Source organism: Suricata suricatta, chromosome 13, assembly GCF_006229205.1.
Source record: "Suricata suricatta isolate VVHF042 chromosome 13, meerkat_22Aug2017_6uvM2_HiC, whole genome shotgun sequence".
Lineage (NCBI taxonomy): Eukaryota > Metazoa > Chordata > Mammalia > Carnivora > Herpestidae > Suricata > Suricata suricatta.
This window is the reverse complement of record NC_043712.1, coordinates 17094566-17110936: the sequence shown is the minus strand read 5'-3', so window position 1 is coordinate 17110936 and position 16371 is coordinate 17094566. Positions and strand designations below refer to the sequence as shown.

General features: G+C 44.9%; 1 protein-coding gene across 3 annotated transcripts in view; it reads right to left on the bottom strand.

Annotated features, from left to right (window-relative positions):
• ASTN2 (astrotactin 2) overlaps positions 1-16371 on the bottom strand; it is an 861939-nt gene that overhangs the window by 148297 nt on the left and 697271 nt on the right. For all 3 annotated transcript variants that reach the window (XM_029919897.1, XM_029919896.1, XM_029919898.1), the window contains 2 exons: positions 2884-3017; positions 1245-1393 (listed from right to left, as the gene is read on the bottom strand). In XM_029919897.1, coding sequence (XP_029775757.1) covers positions 1245-1393; positions 2884-3017 — 283 coding nt within the window. The remainder of the gene's footprint in view (positions 1-1244; positions 1394-2883; positions 3018-16371) is intronic.

Genomic DNA, 16371 nt, shown 5'->3' with positions numbered 1-16371 from the left:
CTGGGTCTACCCAGGTGTGGCAAAGTCACACAGCTCTCTGGGACCTATTTACTTGATCTGAAAAGCAAGGGTGCTAATCATTTGGAAAGCGACATTAGAAAAAAAGATGGCACTTGTTCTTCTGACCCCTGCCCTCCTAACATCAAGTTCAACAGCTAGCCATGCAGAAAAATACCTCCACAAGAAGTAAAGTTTCTAGGTAAGGGATTATAGCACCTGGGTGCTGCACAAAAACAGGAAAAGCAACATTAAGCAGATTAGGAAAGACAGATTCACAATCATAATCTCCCCCAAAATGGGACAGACTGATGCAGAGAGAGAAATCCTCCCCGTGGAAGGAGGGGAAGTGTGTGCCTGGCTTCACTAAGAATCCCATAGCTACTCTGCTTCAGCACCAGGCTGACTCCCTTAGCTGTAGGTGGCTCTCAGCAAGCTCTTAGGACCCAGGTCCCTGGCCCAGCCCACTGGCTACTGAGGCTCCAGCAGCTTCTGTGGCACCAGGCTCCCATGAACTCAACCTCCCTACCCATCCTGGTACCTGCCAGTTCCCACAGCTCCAAGGATCCCTGTGGGCCAGGCTCCACTTGGTCCCAGTGCTAGGCTGACTACCATAGACCCAGACTCACAGGCTGCCTTGAAGCCAGACCAGCTCCCACAGAGCCAACCCCCAGGATGCCACAGCCATCTGGCTTTGTCAGACATTCAGAATTCAAGACAGCAATTCAGAATCACAACCAAATGTAGTACTCTTAAGACTCCCTTTTCTTATATCTTCCTGCATGCCTGAATCATTTCCAAATCCTTCCCCACCACTGAAGACAACCATCTGACTAGAGACAATATGTCTCACTGGAAGAGGCAATTCCTTGAATGTCTTTATCTCAGTTCCAGAGATCATATACTTACGGACACACACACGTGACCTGTAGGCTTTTCCAAGCAGAAAAGGTTAAATCCTTTTCTGAATTAACTGAATTTCTGAGTTAACGCTTTGCTATATGACTTTAAGGATCCATCTCAGACAATAAGAAATTCTTTCCAACTGCAATTTAATATCTTTCCCCACTGAAAAATCATGAAAGAGCACACAGGTTTGGGCACCAGGTGACAATCACAAAACAAGGAAACCTCACATGCCTTCCCACATCAGATGACAGCAAGTCTCCAAAGGCATTGAGAAAATCCATTTCTCTCCTCTGTCACACTATCCCAACCAAATGGGAAGCCAAGGGCTTCCTGCTTACCTGTGTAGAGGTCTGTGTCTGTGTATTCATCCACCTTTTTGTGCTGCAGAATATAGTCAGAGACCTTGGTCCCAATAGCTGGCTGAACATCCACCCACTCCAAGGAGACCACTGTGCTGGAGGGCTCTACTGTTGGGGACAGACGAAGCCTAGAAAGGGTGACAGGGAAGATTGGTCATTTGCCAGCCAGCCTTGTCTGGGCTCCAAAAAAGTCTGCACATCTCAAGATTAAAAGCAGAGGATTCACCCAAGGCTCAAATCCTGTTTCACCCCACCAGCAAGACTTTGATGGACTCTGGCAATTCATTATGCCTCTTTCAGGCTCCATTTCCTTATCCATAAATTCGGGTTAAGAACAGCTACCTTTCGGAATCAATGAGAGACCCAGTTAATTAACCGAAGCATACAATATATGCTCAAAGAAAATTGATTCATTTCCCATGTCTCTAAACCATATTCTGAATGATGCTTCACTATTAATTAAATTGGCAGTACCTTCAAACACAGTAGCCTCAACCTTCCTGCCATTCTCTCCCCAACAGATCAGTCAGATCTATAATATCTTTAAATCAATACTCTCTCAGAGAGGGCAGGAATCCCAGAGAGTTGTTTTATAAGTTAAGATACAGCACAATGGCTGAAGGTCAGAACCGGAAAGGTCCTTAGAGGCTGTGAAGTTCAATCACCTCCTTTCACAGGTGGGAAAGTAAGGAAAAGGAAAATTATTTCTAAAAAGTCACACAGCATGTTGGGGACAGAACTTTGATGGTAACTTTGCTTGTCCCCAGTCCAGATTCCTTCTCTGTTTACACTGCACTACCCCATAAATTTTATCTTCTGGTGGAATCACCCCAACACACACAGAGGGGGGTTAAGGGGCTCTGGTTCCCCCATATGGGCTCATGCCCCTCTCTCCTATGCTCCTCCAGCACTGTCTTAATCACACTCCATCAGTCAAGATGACCTTCTCTTACTTCCCTGAATGGTGAATTTCCCACATTGGGGCTTTCTGGTGTGTTCTTCTTTTTGCCTGAACCATGACTGTGCCATTTGTTGCCTGGAAAACTACTCTGATTCAGGTCTTTTCAGAGAGGCTTCCCTCCCTACCCTCCAGCTAATGTATTGACCGCACTTATTCTCTCTCCTAGCACCTCTTCTTTTTTCTTTCATACATTTGTTAACTTTTTGAACTGGATTGTATTTTCCTGTTTTTGCTTTGATATCTGTCCCCTCACTAAAGAGTCAGCTCCTTAAGTGCACAGACTGTCTTATTCACTGATGAATTCCCCAGTGCCCGGCACAGAGCAGGTGTTCAAAAATTATTTGTTGAATGAATGAATTCAATGACGTGTCTTAGAAAATGTGCTCCACCCTCTTTACCTCAGTAGCCCCAGTGACCAACACAGGAGCGGATGAAGGAGCCCAGTAAATGTCTCCTGAACAGATGGGGCTAGAAGTAATGATACACCGAGGGTATCATTGAAAAAACCTGGTTTCTATTCTGCCCAAACACTTTGCGTTCTCAAAGGAGGAGACAGGCCACAGAGCCTTCAGGGATCTAGTGACACACTCTAGGAACAGGACTGTGAGCCCATGAAAGGGGTGGCCAGAGGAAGAGGGACCACGCACGCATACGTACACTGGCTGCGGGAGGGGGCTGCAGTTGGGGAGCCCACTGGCATCAAAGGCGCTGAGGTCACATCTGCACCAGTCATCGATCACATCCCCTTTCCCGGAGCACCAGTAGGAGCTCATCAGTGCACTCTTGAAGGCCTGGAATAAAGAAGGGCAGAAGAGATGATGGTGACCAGGGAGGAGAGACTGAGAGCGAAGGTCCCAGGGACCACAGCTGACCCAAGCTTCAGAGCAACCCCCCTAGGTTGCTCTGAAGGACACCATCTCTTTTCCAAACACCTAACGCACTGCCACCAGGTTCTCCCCTTTCTGAGCCATTCTCTCCCAGGCACCAGAACGCTCACTGAGGCAGGACAGTGGTAAAAACAGCCGCTGAGAACCTCTCTGGGACCCAGCACTCTACCTGACTTAACTTATTTAACCTTCTCCACCCCATGCAACAGATATCATAACCATTATTATCATCATTTCCCACTCTACCATTTGGAAACGGAGGTCCACAGAAATAACTTGTCTGAGGTTCACAGCCAGTAAAGCGATAGAGCTGGGATCTCATGAAAGCAGTCTGGCCCCAAGCCGTGCCCCCTACCCCCTTTTTAATTGAAGTATAAGTAACAGTGTGATATTAGTTTCAGGTGTACGACCTAAGGATTCCACAATTGCACTCACTACTCAGTGCTTACCACAGTGAGGAAAGTGACCAGACTTCTTGCCGATGTCTGATCCATCTCACCGCCCTGCATGGAAACCATCTCACCTTCCTTCAGAGGCTCCCCCAAAGCCCTCAAGATAAAGTCTAAGCTCCTTACTCTAGCTCCTGATGCCTTCTGCAGGATCATCGTTCACCACTCCTGTGATGTTCCTTTACATGCTAACGTCCACCCTCATGCAAGCCACTAACATTCTGTTTATGAAAAGTGCTCTCTAAATTAGGAGATGACTTCTGTGAAGGGCCAGGTAGCAAATAGTCTTGGCATTGTGGCCAGGTAGTCTCTGCCACAATTAACTTAGCTCTGCCTTTGTAGCATGCAAAGGACACAGAGAATACTTTAAATGAATGGGCATGATTGTGTTCTGATAAAACTTTCTTTACAAAGACAGGATGCAGGCTAAATTTGGTCTAGGTCCACAGTTTGCTGACCTTTCCTCTCAATGATGATTAACATTCTATATAATTGCAATGTGCCTCGTCTTTTTATTTAAAAATATATATTTTCTCCATCCTGGCATACTCCCCACCCCCCTTCCTTGTATTCCAATTCACTCTTTTGGTTTTAAGTGAAATATTCCTTTGTTCTGGGAACCCACCCTTGAGTTTCTCAAGCCTTGAATCATTTTCCTATTCTGGACACCCTAACACACTAGACCTCTCATCCAACAGATTCTGATCACACCCAGGGCATGGGCCATGCCTTATTCACACGAGTATTCTCACAAGGTCTAGCACAGATATCCAGTCAATATTCACTGAATAAATAAATGGACACTGAAAAACATCATCAAGCTTATGATCAAGTTCAGGTGTGCTTCATGCTCTAGTCACTCCATTTACACTGCTGTTTCGAGGGATTGAGGATTCAGCTCTTTTTTAAACTTAGAGAATATTATCTCTTACCCCTTTTCCAGGTAGCAGACCCTATGTCCTTTCTTCTTCTGTTTGTTACTTTCTGTGTACTTTAAAAACTTTTTTTAAATGTTTATTTTTTTGAGGAAGACAGAGTGTGAGACGGGGAGGGACAGAGAGTGAGGGCTACACAGAATCTGAAGCAGGCTCCAGGCTCTGAGCTGTCAGCACAGAGCTTCTGTGTACTTTTTAAATGAAAGTTTCACACTGCCATAACCAAGGACACCTGGTTACCCATGTGTCACTTTCTCTATCCTGCGTTGTGAAAAGACTCAGGTGTAACATGTTTGTGTAAAGTGGGTCTGGGGTCTGACTCCTTAGCTACCCAAACACAGATCTAAAAGGAGGTAGGAAGCAAGGATGCTATTGTTACACAGTGCCCGGCTGTCCTGCAGATCTGTCTCTTGTATCAATAGTGTTCAGCCGGAACAGACGCAGGACACCCCTTCTTCCAGCCTCTGACCACCCTCCAACCTCTTCCAGTCACAACCTTCAGAACCCTCTTCTCAGCCATCCTCTGTCTCTGAAACCAGGCTATCTGTATTCTGAGCTTAACTCCTTATTACCAAACAAATATGAGCTCCCAAATTCTTTGGAGTTAGTCCATCAAAGTGGAGGCTGCCATTAACCACCATTAACCCTACCACTTGGGTTAGGTTTAGGGCCAACATGCATTGTGGGTCTCCTACACCTACCTCTCTGGGCTTCTATTTCCACCTTGCCAATGTGGCTCTGGAGAGTGTGGGCCGCTTCTTCTGCAAGTAGGCTGAGGAGAAATGCAAAGGCACCGAGTGCTTCTTGAAGACATAAAACTAGCCTGGCAGCCTTGCCCTCCTCCAAAGCCTTCAAGAGCCTTCTCAAGATGAGTGGAGTAAAACTCTAGACACCACAGAAGCCACCATGGTTCCGAAGAACCTGCACGAGGCCTTCTTGGAGCTGCCTGCCCTGGATTCTGCCCAAGCAGGCCCTCATCTCTGTAACTTCCTCGAGAACCACTTCCTAGATGAGGAGGTGAAACTCATCAAGAAGATGGCGACCACCTGATTCACCTTGTCATGCTCGATGCCCTTCAGCTGGGCTGGGCAAGTATCTCTCCCAAAAGCTGACCTTCCAGCCCAACCAGAAGCCTCTGGAGCCCAGCAGACTTTGAGAACCTTCCTTAACATCTCCCTGGTGTTGGGGATTCTGCCTGAAACTCTCCCTGCAGCCATTAGGCAGCTTTTTAAGCACCCCAGATCCCTTTCCCAAGACATAGGCCAAATAGAAACAATAAAGCTTTTTAGAGGAAAAAAACAAACAAAAAGATTGCTGTTGTGTTCGTCTCTACCACATTTCTCTCAGTGACTCTGATGAGGAGGCCCCAATATTCCTGCTGCATGTTTTCACCCATATTCTCCACTAGGGAATGAAAAAATGACTAATTTCTCCTGAATGAAGACTAGTGACTTAAAGAAACAAAATAGACGAGGGCACCTGAGACACTCAGTAGGTTAAGCATCAGACTTCGGCTGTGGTCATAGTCACCTGGTTTGTAGGCTCAAGCCCCTTATTGGGCTCTGTGCTGATAGTTTGGAGCCTGGAGCCTGTTTCAGATTCTGTGTCTCCCTCTCTCTGTTCCTCCCGTGCTCATCTACTCTCTCTCTCAAAAATAAACCTTAATTTTTTTTTAAATAAAGAGACAAAACATTATAATGAAAGCTAATGTTCATGAAGCACCTAATTACACAGCAAAGGTGCTTTCAGGCCATTAGAAAATGTAATCATCACAACAGTCCTGAGATATAGTTATTATGATCTTTGCTTACAGGTACAAGAACTAGGATTTAGAGCAGTGAGACAGTTCTCCCAAGTCCACACAGCAAGTACATAGTGGAAACAGAATCCTAACCCAGCTTTCTGTGACTCACAAGCACAGGCCTTTTCTAGTTAACCATGTGGGGCAGTGGCATAAACCACAAGCATGGTTGCAAGATTCAGTAAACAAAAAACGCAGGATGCCCAGTTAAATTCAAATTTTAAGTGAACAATAATTTTTTTTTTGCATCTCTCTCTCAATGTTTGCATATGCATCTAGCACTATTCCTACTACAAGTCAGAACCTGTGTTAGAAACAAATGTCCGCTGTTCTACCAGCACAGGGTGGGGGTGAGGGTGGGCTCTCATGAGGACAGAAACCAAATGGGATCACATGAGGTCATGCTGACTGATGGACCTTCTTCTTCCTCCATTTGCAGGTTCCCCTTTACTACAATAAATGTGCAAAACGGCTCTGGGCATAGGATTCTGTAACATCTCCAGCCAGCACTAAGGGCTTACTACCATAATGGTGAAATCTAGGGCCATGGGTGAAGGTGACCCAGATGGTAAGAGACTGCTTTGACTCTAGCAATGAGAGGAGAGAGAACATCCTGTTTTGTTTGTGTATGTGTTTTTGTTTTTGTGTGAGTGTGTGTTTTGTAATCAGGGGTCGCTTGAGCTTGTGGAAAACAAAACAGGAAATCTCTCTGGACTTGGTGAGTTTCACCATCCAAGCTGCTCTTGGGAAGAAATCCGGCCTGTGAGTCTCCACATCTACTGGCTCTTTCCCAAACCATGAGGAACAGAAGGGGGACTGGTGCAATGGCCAGGCAAACCCTGGAGAGAGCACAAACATAGCCTGATAAAAGGCCTACATCAAAGAGGGAGCCCTGGCTAAGGAGCAGAAACCAGCAAGGCGTCAGGGCTGCATCACTCTTTCCTTATGTCTCCAGCCCTTGCAACATCCCATCCCGATCCAATTAGATCCCAGGGGAGGAGAATCATAAGACGTTCCAGCTTCAAGGGATTCTGTAAATCATCTACTCTAATCTATTTGACAGATCAGATACAGTGGCTCAGAAAGGCTAGCTGGCTGGTCCACGGTAAGAGAGCAACTCTGTGATGAAATGATTCGATTCCTCCATTTCATTGTTAAATTTAGGAATTCTTTTGAGATGGAGGGCCTATCTCCATTCACAAATGAGCATGGAAGAGAATCCTGGCATCCTGGACTTCCCCAGGTCACACAGTAACAATAAATGCCAAGATTTCATCCAAAACATCCTTTTCAGCTGCTCAGTTTGAATCACGTGCTTATGCTCAGTTTGCACGCCTGTGCAAGGGTGTGTGTGTGTGTGTGAGTGTGTGTGTTGGTTCTCCAAGGAAAACGAAACCTTACACTGGAGGCATTGTGGACTCCTGGCTTTTGAGTCAGTGCAGGGACTTAAGCAACAAATCCTGTACTTAAACAAGGGTAAGGACTACATTTACATGATCATTCGTTTTCATAACAAAGAAATGCTTCCAACTTCTGGATAATTAGCTAGCAAACCAACAGGGGCAGGAGGAGAAAACAGCCACAAAAATGTTAAGCAATCAAAATAAACTAAGATTTATTTCTGACTCGATGGTTACTTTCCTATTTGAACTTTCCTCGTTCAAATTGTTGAGTTATTCCTCTCGTTAAGCCTTCATTTCTCCATCTGTAAGATGAGGACGCAAAAGATATATTTTTGAAGGTTTAGTTAAGTTCAGTAAACATTCACTGAACTTCCTACTCCATACCATCTGCTGTCTGGATGCTATGAAATGAGATGAACAAGATGCAGTAGCTAACTTCAAAGGACACACAGTTTAATGCTGAAGACACAAACAATCACAATGAATACGGTTCAAATGCTATGAAGTAATACACACAGAAGGCTGTGAAAATACCAAGGAAAGGGCTCTTCCAGCCTTAAAATGTTGACAATATCTTAGGAATCTTAACTTTACTACTCTGTATTTGATTAAGATACTTAGGACCATCCATGTAGAATGTCACTAAGCCTGTGGATTAAGTTCCAAACTCTACACTTACAATGACTGTATGTTTTATACTAAAAATCAGACTCAGAGGCTGACACGGCACTATTAAATTTTTTCTGTTTTTTAAATTTATTTTTGAGAGAGAGAGGAGAGAGAGAGTCAGCATGAGCAGGGGAGAGTCAGAGAGAGACAGAAACACAGAATCCAAACCAGGCTCCAGTCTTCAAGCTGCAGCACAGAGCCTGATGTGGGGCTCAAACCCCATAACGGTGAGATCATGACCTGAGCTGAACCCAGATGCTCAACCGACTGAGCCACCCAGGCACCCCATCCACAGTGCTATTATGCTTGGTCTTGTGGCTGTCCAGTCCTTTTCTCTGAACAACTGTCATAGCCTCTGGGCTGGCCTTTGAGCTCCAGTGTCCCCTTTTTCAGCACCTCCTCTCCCAGCTTTCTAAAGCACGCCTGCTTAGTCCACCCTCTTACTCAGACTCCTTCAAAACCCCCTTCTTTCTGGTTACATCCTTTGCTTCTGAACTTGACATTCAAAATCCTTTCTTGTTCAGCCTGTGGCTCCTCTCCTCTCTCCTCCCCACTGCACCCACTTTATTTCTCTTATGCTGTGCCTTTGTTCTCAAATGCCCTTTCCCCACTTTTTTTTCTCCCTGCTGAATTCCAGGAAACTTTTTGTCCACTGGGACCCTGCCACACTTGAGAAATTTTGTCCCTATACCTCCTCTCAATTTTTGCCCGTTTCACATTTCCTTGCAATTTGCTTATTTATGTATCCTTCTTGCTCATTATACTGTGAACTCCTCCAGGCCAAGATAATATATTTGATTAAGCCCTGAACCCCTGACTCTAAGCAAGAGAGCAACATGTAGTAGGGTCCCAAAAATATGTTAAATTCCACAGATATGTAACAGAACGCTCTGCCAGGCATTAAGCTTATCTACTTGCTGTTATTTTTCTTTTCCAGCACAAGAGATGACGGAAATGCAATTGTGGACACCGTAAAATGACTGAATCTCCATGAAGCCATTGAATGTGCATTGGGGTGGGGGATGGATGGAGAGACTCTCTTCTGGAAACCTCTGGAATCACTGCTAAGAGGACAGTAGGTTGTTAGCTTTTTGCCAGGGGAGTGCTTGGGTCTAAAATCAGAAGCTCCTAGGTCCCTAGAGAAAGAGGAAGAGCGATGGGAGTGGTTGACATCCAAGCTTTGTAAGGACACTGGTTCCGGAGCCCATGCTGACCACACGTGTGATTGGTCAGAAAGGAATGGGATGGATGAGCACAGGAAGGATTGAAGAGGACATCACAGGAGCACATGTGCAGAGGCAGAAGCAGTGGTTTCCAGCTCAGCCTGGACCTCTGGGATAGAACCTACCTGGGCCACTTGCCCTCCAGTCATCAGACACCCCCTAGCAGTGGCTGCAGGAGGTGCCAGTCACTCTTTTCCCTGGCAGTTACAGGAGTTGGGGACCAGGGACCAGAGTCCCCATTCCTTGGGAATAGAATAAAAAACTGTTGGTGTGCCCTGACCATGAGGAGGTTAGCTGGTCATCTTGTTACAAATCAATGACTGCATTAATTAGGCAATCTGTGTGAGAACATATTTGGGGACAGAAGTGAATAATGTCTGTGGACTTAGATTTTCTTATTCTCCAACAGGGTAGGAAGGCGGGGGTAGTGACTTTCAAACATGCCCCTACATATCACTGATTGCATCATGATGTGCAATCTAGGTCCTCTCCCCTTGGGTCTGGGCTCTATAACTGCAGCAAAAGAAGTACCACTGCTTCAGTTTCTGGCCCCAATTCTTGAGAAATGGGCAGCTTTCACATTACATCTCTTGGGATATTCACTCTTCAAGCCCAACCACCATGCTGTGAAAAAGCCCAGACCACATGGAGAGGCCACATGTAGGTATTCCAGCCAACAGACCCCAGTGAGGCCACAGCCAACAGCCGGGGTCATCTACTGGATATATGAGCATGGACATCTTTGAGATACCTCCAGCCATAGCCACCAGCTGACTGCAACCACAGGAGAGAGCCAAGTAAGAACTCCTGAGCTCAGCCCAGTCAACCCCCAGAACTATTAGAGAGACTGATAAAATGATCACTGTTGCTTTAAGCCAACAATTTCTGGGCTTACATGGCAATAAATAACTAGGGCAGCAGGTAATTTACCTCTAACAATTCTGAAACATTGCTTAGTGGAGGGAGCAACTAGGGAACAGCCAAGCAAAGGGAAGTACAAACCTTAGACTACATATATATCCCAGAAACTAGAGGGCTCTGACATGCATATGCACATACTTGATGTCTCAGATTCCCAGTAGGTCAGATCTAGAAGAGTCCTGAAATGTGCTACTGACTTTCACAATTTCGCAGACCAAAAGGCCCAAAGAGGTGAAGAGATTTGTCCCAGTTTGCACCACAAGAATCTGGCAGAAGAGAAAGCAAGTTGCTCATCTCAGTAACACTCACAACACGAGGCTGCCTACCTTTGGACCTGGCTTCAAGCCACTGATCTGCTATCCTGCTAGACAGAAAACAAATGTAGTAGTAACAACACTCGCTGAGAGTGCACTAAGTACTTTAATACACGTGATCTCATTTAATCTTGTCACCTTAGGAGGCTGAGTCTGTTATTACCATCCCTATTTTACAGGTAAAGAAACTGACGTTCAGAGGGTGCAATAGCCTATTCAAAGTCACCAGTTAAAAAGTGGTAGAAGAAGGGGTGCCTGGGTGGCTCAGTTGGTTAAGCGTCCGGCTTTGGGTCAGGTCATGATCTCACAGTTCATGGGTTCGAGCCCCATGTCGAGCTCTGTGCTGACAGCTCAGAGCCTGGAGCCTGCTTCATGTTCTGTGTCTCCCTCTCTTTCTGTCCCTCCCCTGCTCCCACTTTGTCTCTGTCTCTCAAAAATAAATTTAAAAAAACAGAAAAAAAATTTTTAAGTGGTAGAACAAAAACTCAAACTCAAGTCACTTGATCCTGAAACCCATTCTCTCTGCCATGACCGTCATGAACAATATTCTCACCAACGAGAGGACGTCAATGGCCAAGGGCTGTTACACTTTCCATGTATTACTCCTCAAGACAATTCTAAGTATTTTAGATATAATGGCACATTTAATCTTCCCAACAACCTGTGAGGTATGTAGAATTATTATGTTCCATTTTACATTTGTGCCCAGAGTCACAGGGCTGGTCAATGATACAGCCAGGATTTGAACCCAGGAGATCTGGCTCTAGAGCCTGTACTCTGAAATAGAAAGCCTCCAAATACACACTCTTATGGAGACAATCCATGTTTTTTTTTTTTCAATCCATGTTTTTAAATATGACTCACATTGCTGATTCCCTCCACCATTCGTATATATTGAGATCTTCACGGTCTCCATAGGAATAGACCAATGAAAATGCCATCTATAATTTCCATTTCTCTAAGTCAAATGTCTCCAGTGTCAAAGTCTCCAGTGTCATAGGGTTCAGCAGCCACAGGCATGAATAAAATTCCACAGGAGGAGGAGATAGAGCATGAGAAAAGTAAAGGGATGGGAGAGTCCCAGGGATGGTAACCTTTTCAGACTAACTTGCTATGTGACCTCAGTAAGTCATTTACCCTCTCTGGGCCTGTTGTTGTCTGTAATTTCTTCAACTTTTTCACACATGCCACAGTACTGCTGGTTCTGATCATGTGTCCTGGAGTTTACTTTTCCTCATACCTGCCCACAATTTTCCTATCCCATTTAAAACTTCTCATCTTCGATATACTGCCTGGGATCCTTGAAAAGTTCCTTCCAGCAGACAGAACTATGGAGACAGTAAGAGGATCAGTGACTGACAGGGGCTGGCGGAAGGGGACAGATGGCCAGGGAACACACAGGATTTTAGGGCAGTCCAACTATTCTGGCCAATACCATCATGGTGGATACGTGTCATTATCCATCTGTCAGAACTCAGAATGTGCACCAAGAACAAACCCTCATATAAACCATGGACTTTGGATAATAATGATGTATTAGTACAGGTCTGTCAGTTGTAACAAATGCACCAAGGTGCTGAGGGATTATGAGGTGGTATGGGGGAGACTCTGTGTTGGTGGGAGGACATGGGGTATATAGGAACTCTTTGCACTTTATGCCCAGTTTTGCTGGGAACCTAACATGGATCAAAAGAAGAGAAAGTCTATACTTCAAGCCTACTGCCAGCTAACATGCTTTCTGCAGAAGAGGTTGCATGGGCGATAAGCATGCCGTGGATGGCTTCTGAAGAAAGGGAGGGACAGCATGGAGGGAAGGGACACCTGTTAAGCATATCCTTGCTCTGCCCTGGTGCTCAGGCATCTATCCATTAGCTCTCCCATGCCACCCAACACCTTGTGCATGCTATAGCTCTTACTGTTTGCAGTAAGCCTTCTAGACAAGCAAGTGTAGCGCCAGAGAGGAGAAGACAGCAACCCAGCATTCCCCAGATAAACACAATTGAGCAGAGTCTCCGACTCCAAATCCAAGCTTTGCCCCTTGACTTCCCTTGTCCCACTCCTCATTTTCAGCTTCTGAGTCAGATCCCACAATTCACAAGGCCACACAGTAGAGGAATACTAACTGGCAAGGACCCATTTCCCATATGAGAAATGGTGCCGCTCAATCTATGGCTGTATCAATCACAGAAATGACACCTAATTTCCCCTGTCAGGATAAACTTCACTTTTCAAACCATTCTCCCCTGAATGATGAGAGCCCAACAGAACAGCTTGTTAATCTGGGTGACAGGGGGAAGACATTTAAAGCCAGACCAACCCCCCTTCTTGACACACTTACTTCTACTAATGAAAAAATATTAGAGAAATAAATACACAACCCACTGAGATGCTCCAGCATGGGACACTGTCAGCTGTCTGTTTCTCAAGATGGACAGAGAAACGATGATAAGGTTATGTGGTCCTCAGGCAAGGAGCTATTTTTCTTGTCAGTTCACCCCATATTTCAGTTCCCCTCCATCTCATGTGGAGGATGGAGTGCTAGGTTTCAATGCATTAAAAATAACAGTGAGCGGTTTTGAGCACACCTCTACGCCAGACACAGTGCTCAGTGTTTTCAAGGAAGGGGAGCATTTTATTTGCACAAGAATGCCTTGATTTGGATATTTCTATCACTCTCCTTACACAGAGGATACCGAAGCCCCAGGGAGCTTGGGTTCCTTTCCTATGTTACACAGATAATGTTTGGCAGAGCAAAATTCAAACTCAAGTACCTCACATTCCTAAATACATCATCACTTGAACTAAATTCATCCTGAAACAAGCCCATATATTATAGGATTGTACTGCCTCCACGAAATCTTTGAAAAAGTTGAAACTTAAAGTTTGGTTCAGCGTGATCAGATAACTTGAACAATGTCACAAATCTAGGATGATTTGGAGTTAGGACACCTAGCTGATTCCCAAGACTGAATGTCCCTTCTCTGCCCCTGTCATTTTTTCTAAATACTGAAGACAGGTGGGGTTTGAGGGGCATGGCACATTCTCAGGACGAGCCAGGACCAGTTAGCCTTGTCGTTCTGTTCAATCCTAACTCCTTACTGGCCAGAACAACACTCCAAAGTGTGTTTCCAGGAACATGAGTTCGAAGAGATGCTGATTTTAAGTTAAAAAAAATTGGGGGTGGTTGGAGCTGTGGTCAAAGACACCCGGAAAAGACTGGATTTAAAAAGATAAGATTGCTCCACATGGAACTTTTCAGAGCCATTTATATGCTAATGGCAGTGGGAAACCCTAAGATAGTAATGCATAAAATGCAGCATTTCCCAAACATCTTTGTCTATAGAATATCCCTTCCCCCACCTGCTTTGGCATCTTGGTATCTGGTACTTGACAGAGACTTCTCCATATTGTGCTAATCTAGATTCTAGGCTGGACACAAAGCTCTTTGACAAGAGCTTCTCAGGAAAGAGAACTCATCCCAGCTCTGTCAGTAATTGTGCAGCTCCGACGAAAGGAGTCTCCCTCTCTGGGACTCAGTTTTCTCATCTATAAACTAAAGGTGTTGAATATTCTTATTTCAGAGGCCCTAACCTTCTGGCAATACCATGAGCGCTAGGAGGACCTGTAACGCACACTGAGCTGCTCCGTCTCCTGCTGAATCTTCCCCAGGCACCCAGCTCAGATGCTTGCAGACTAAACCGTGGACCACTCTGATACCCTGAGCCCTCCATGACGGGCCTCCCTGGCCACAGATTCTGCCACATCCCACTAGGTGGCTTGGAGTAATTTGGATGCCTTTGTGTTAATGTCAGGCCCTCCAAATCTCTGCTCCTTCCAGCATCAACCTCTTGCCACCATGACTCTATTCTCCAGCCATGCTTTCTCACCTCTGTAGTCATTCACATGCTATTTCCTCTCCAGGAACTCTTTCCCCATTCCATAATTTCCCCCACTGACTAATCTAGCAATTCTGTTTGGGAATGGCCTCTTGGAGGGAACATTCTCCACTCTAACCCACTGAAGCGGGAATAGACCTCTTCCTTTGTAATACATCTTCTCCCACCTTCCCCTATCATACAACTTATTTTACTATGTTATATTGTATTGTCTGTTTCATTGCTTATCTGTCTCTCCTAATAGACTGTGTACAAATTGAGGTTGGAGCTCTCCTGTTGCTTTATTATTTAATCCCTAGCACATAGAGGAGGGGCTCAGTAAATGATTAATAAGTTGGTTTATCATAAATGAATAAATGCTAAGAACCCTAATCTTGTATCTCTTGTCCCTTCACCCTATTATCCTTAGCTTAGATTTCTTCTCTGCCTAGGATAATTCTCTGTTTCTTAACATTTTCCAAGCTCCTATCACATGCTAACTTTGCTTCTAAGACCCAGGAGATCTAAGAGCCAAAGCTCTTGATTCTTAAAAATCTTCCACATCCAGGGCACCTGGATGGCTCAGTCGGTTAAGCATCTGACTTACGGCTCAGGTCGTGATCTCATGGCTCATGAGTTTGAGCCCTGCATTGGGCTCTTTGCTGACCGCTCAGAGCCTAGAGCCTGCTTCAAATTCTCTGTCTCCTTCTCTCTCTGCCCCTCCCCAACTTGTGCTCTGTTTCTCAAAAATGAATAAACATTAAAAAAATGAAAATCTAAACCTTACACATCCTCCAGTACAATATGGAAGGTTCCCCCCAACCCCAGCATTTCACACAAAGAATCCCAAATATCAGAAGGGACCAGGGCAAAATTACTTTGAAGTCTCTTTCTTAAATATTTATGCAAATTGCAAATTCTACTCTATAATAGACTTCAGTTGATTTTAATATTAAAACAATGGACAAAAAAAAAAAAAAACAATGGAGGGTTCTTCTCCCCCCCCACCCCCGCCCTGGCTCCCGCTCAAAATGTTTCCCATAGGGTGATCTTTGGGCCTTTTCCCTTATTAATGATTTGAAGCACTTATTAGAACTTCAGATTCCCAGGCCAAACTCAGCGACACTGAACCAGAATCCCGAGAGAGGTGCAGCAGAATCTGATTTAATACACTCCCAGGTGATTCTTATATACAATTTGTTCAAGAATATCTTATCTCTTTATCCTGTGGCTTTGGATTTTATCTTTGCATATGATAGAGTATCTCCCTGGATTAAGGTACTCCCGAATAAAAACCTACCTACAGGATTTTATTTTAATAGCTACCTTTCAGGTATCAGATAAAAGAGCAGATTGGCAGTCATGTTTGAACTAAATAACTCTGTTGCTTTAGCCAAGGGTAGTGGGACCAAAGTTAATTATTTGGCCTAAATTGGACCAATTAGATATTTTTGCTGGGAATCTAGGTTCAAATGGTCATTGGTTTGTGAGTGCTTGAACTGGCATGAGATATAAAGCTAGACTTGGCTCTAGGGTCTTGGCATGCTGAGCTACATTTACAGAGACAAGAAAATATAAGGAGGGGAGAGAGAGAGAGAGAGAGAGAGAGAGAGAGAGAGAGAGAGAGAGAGAGAGAGAGAGGGAGGGAGGGAGAGAGAGAGAGAAAGA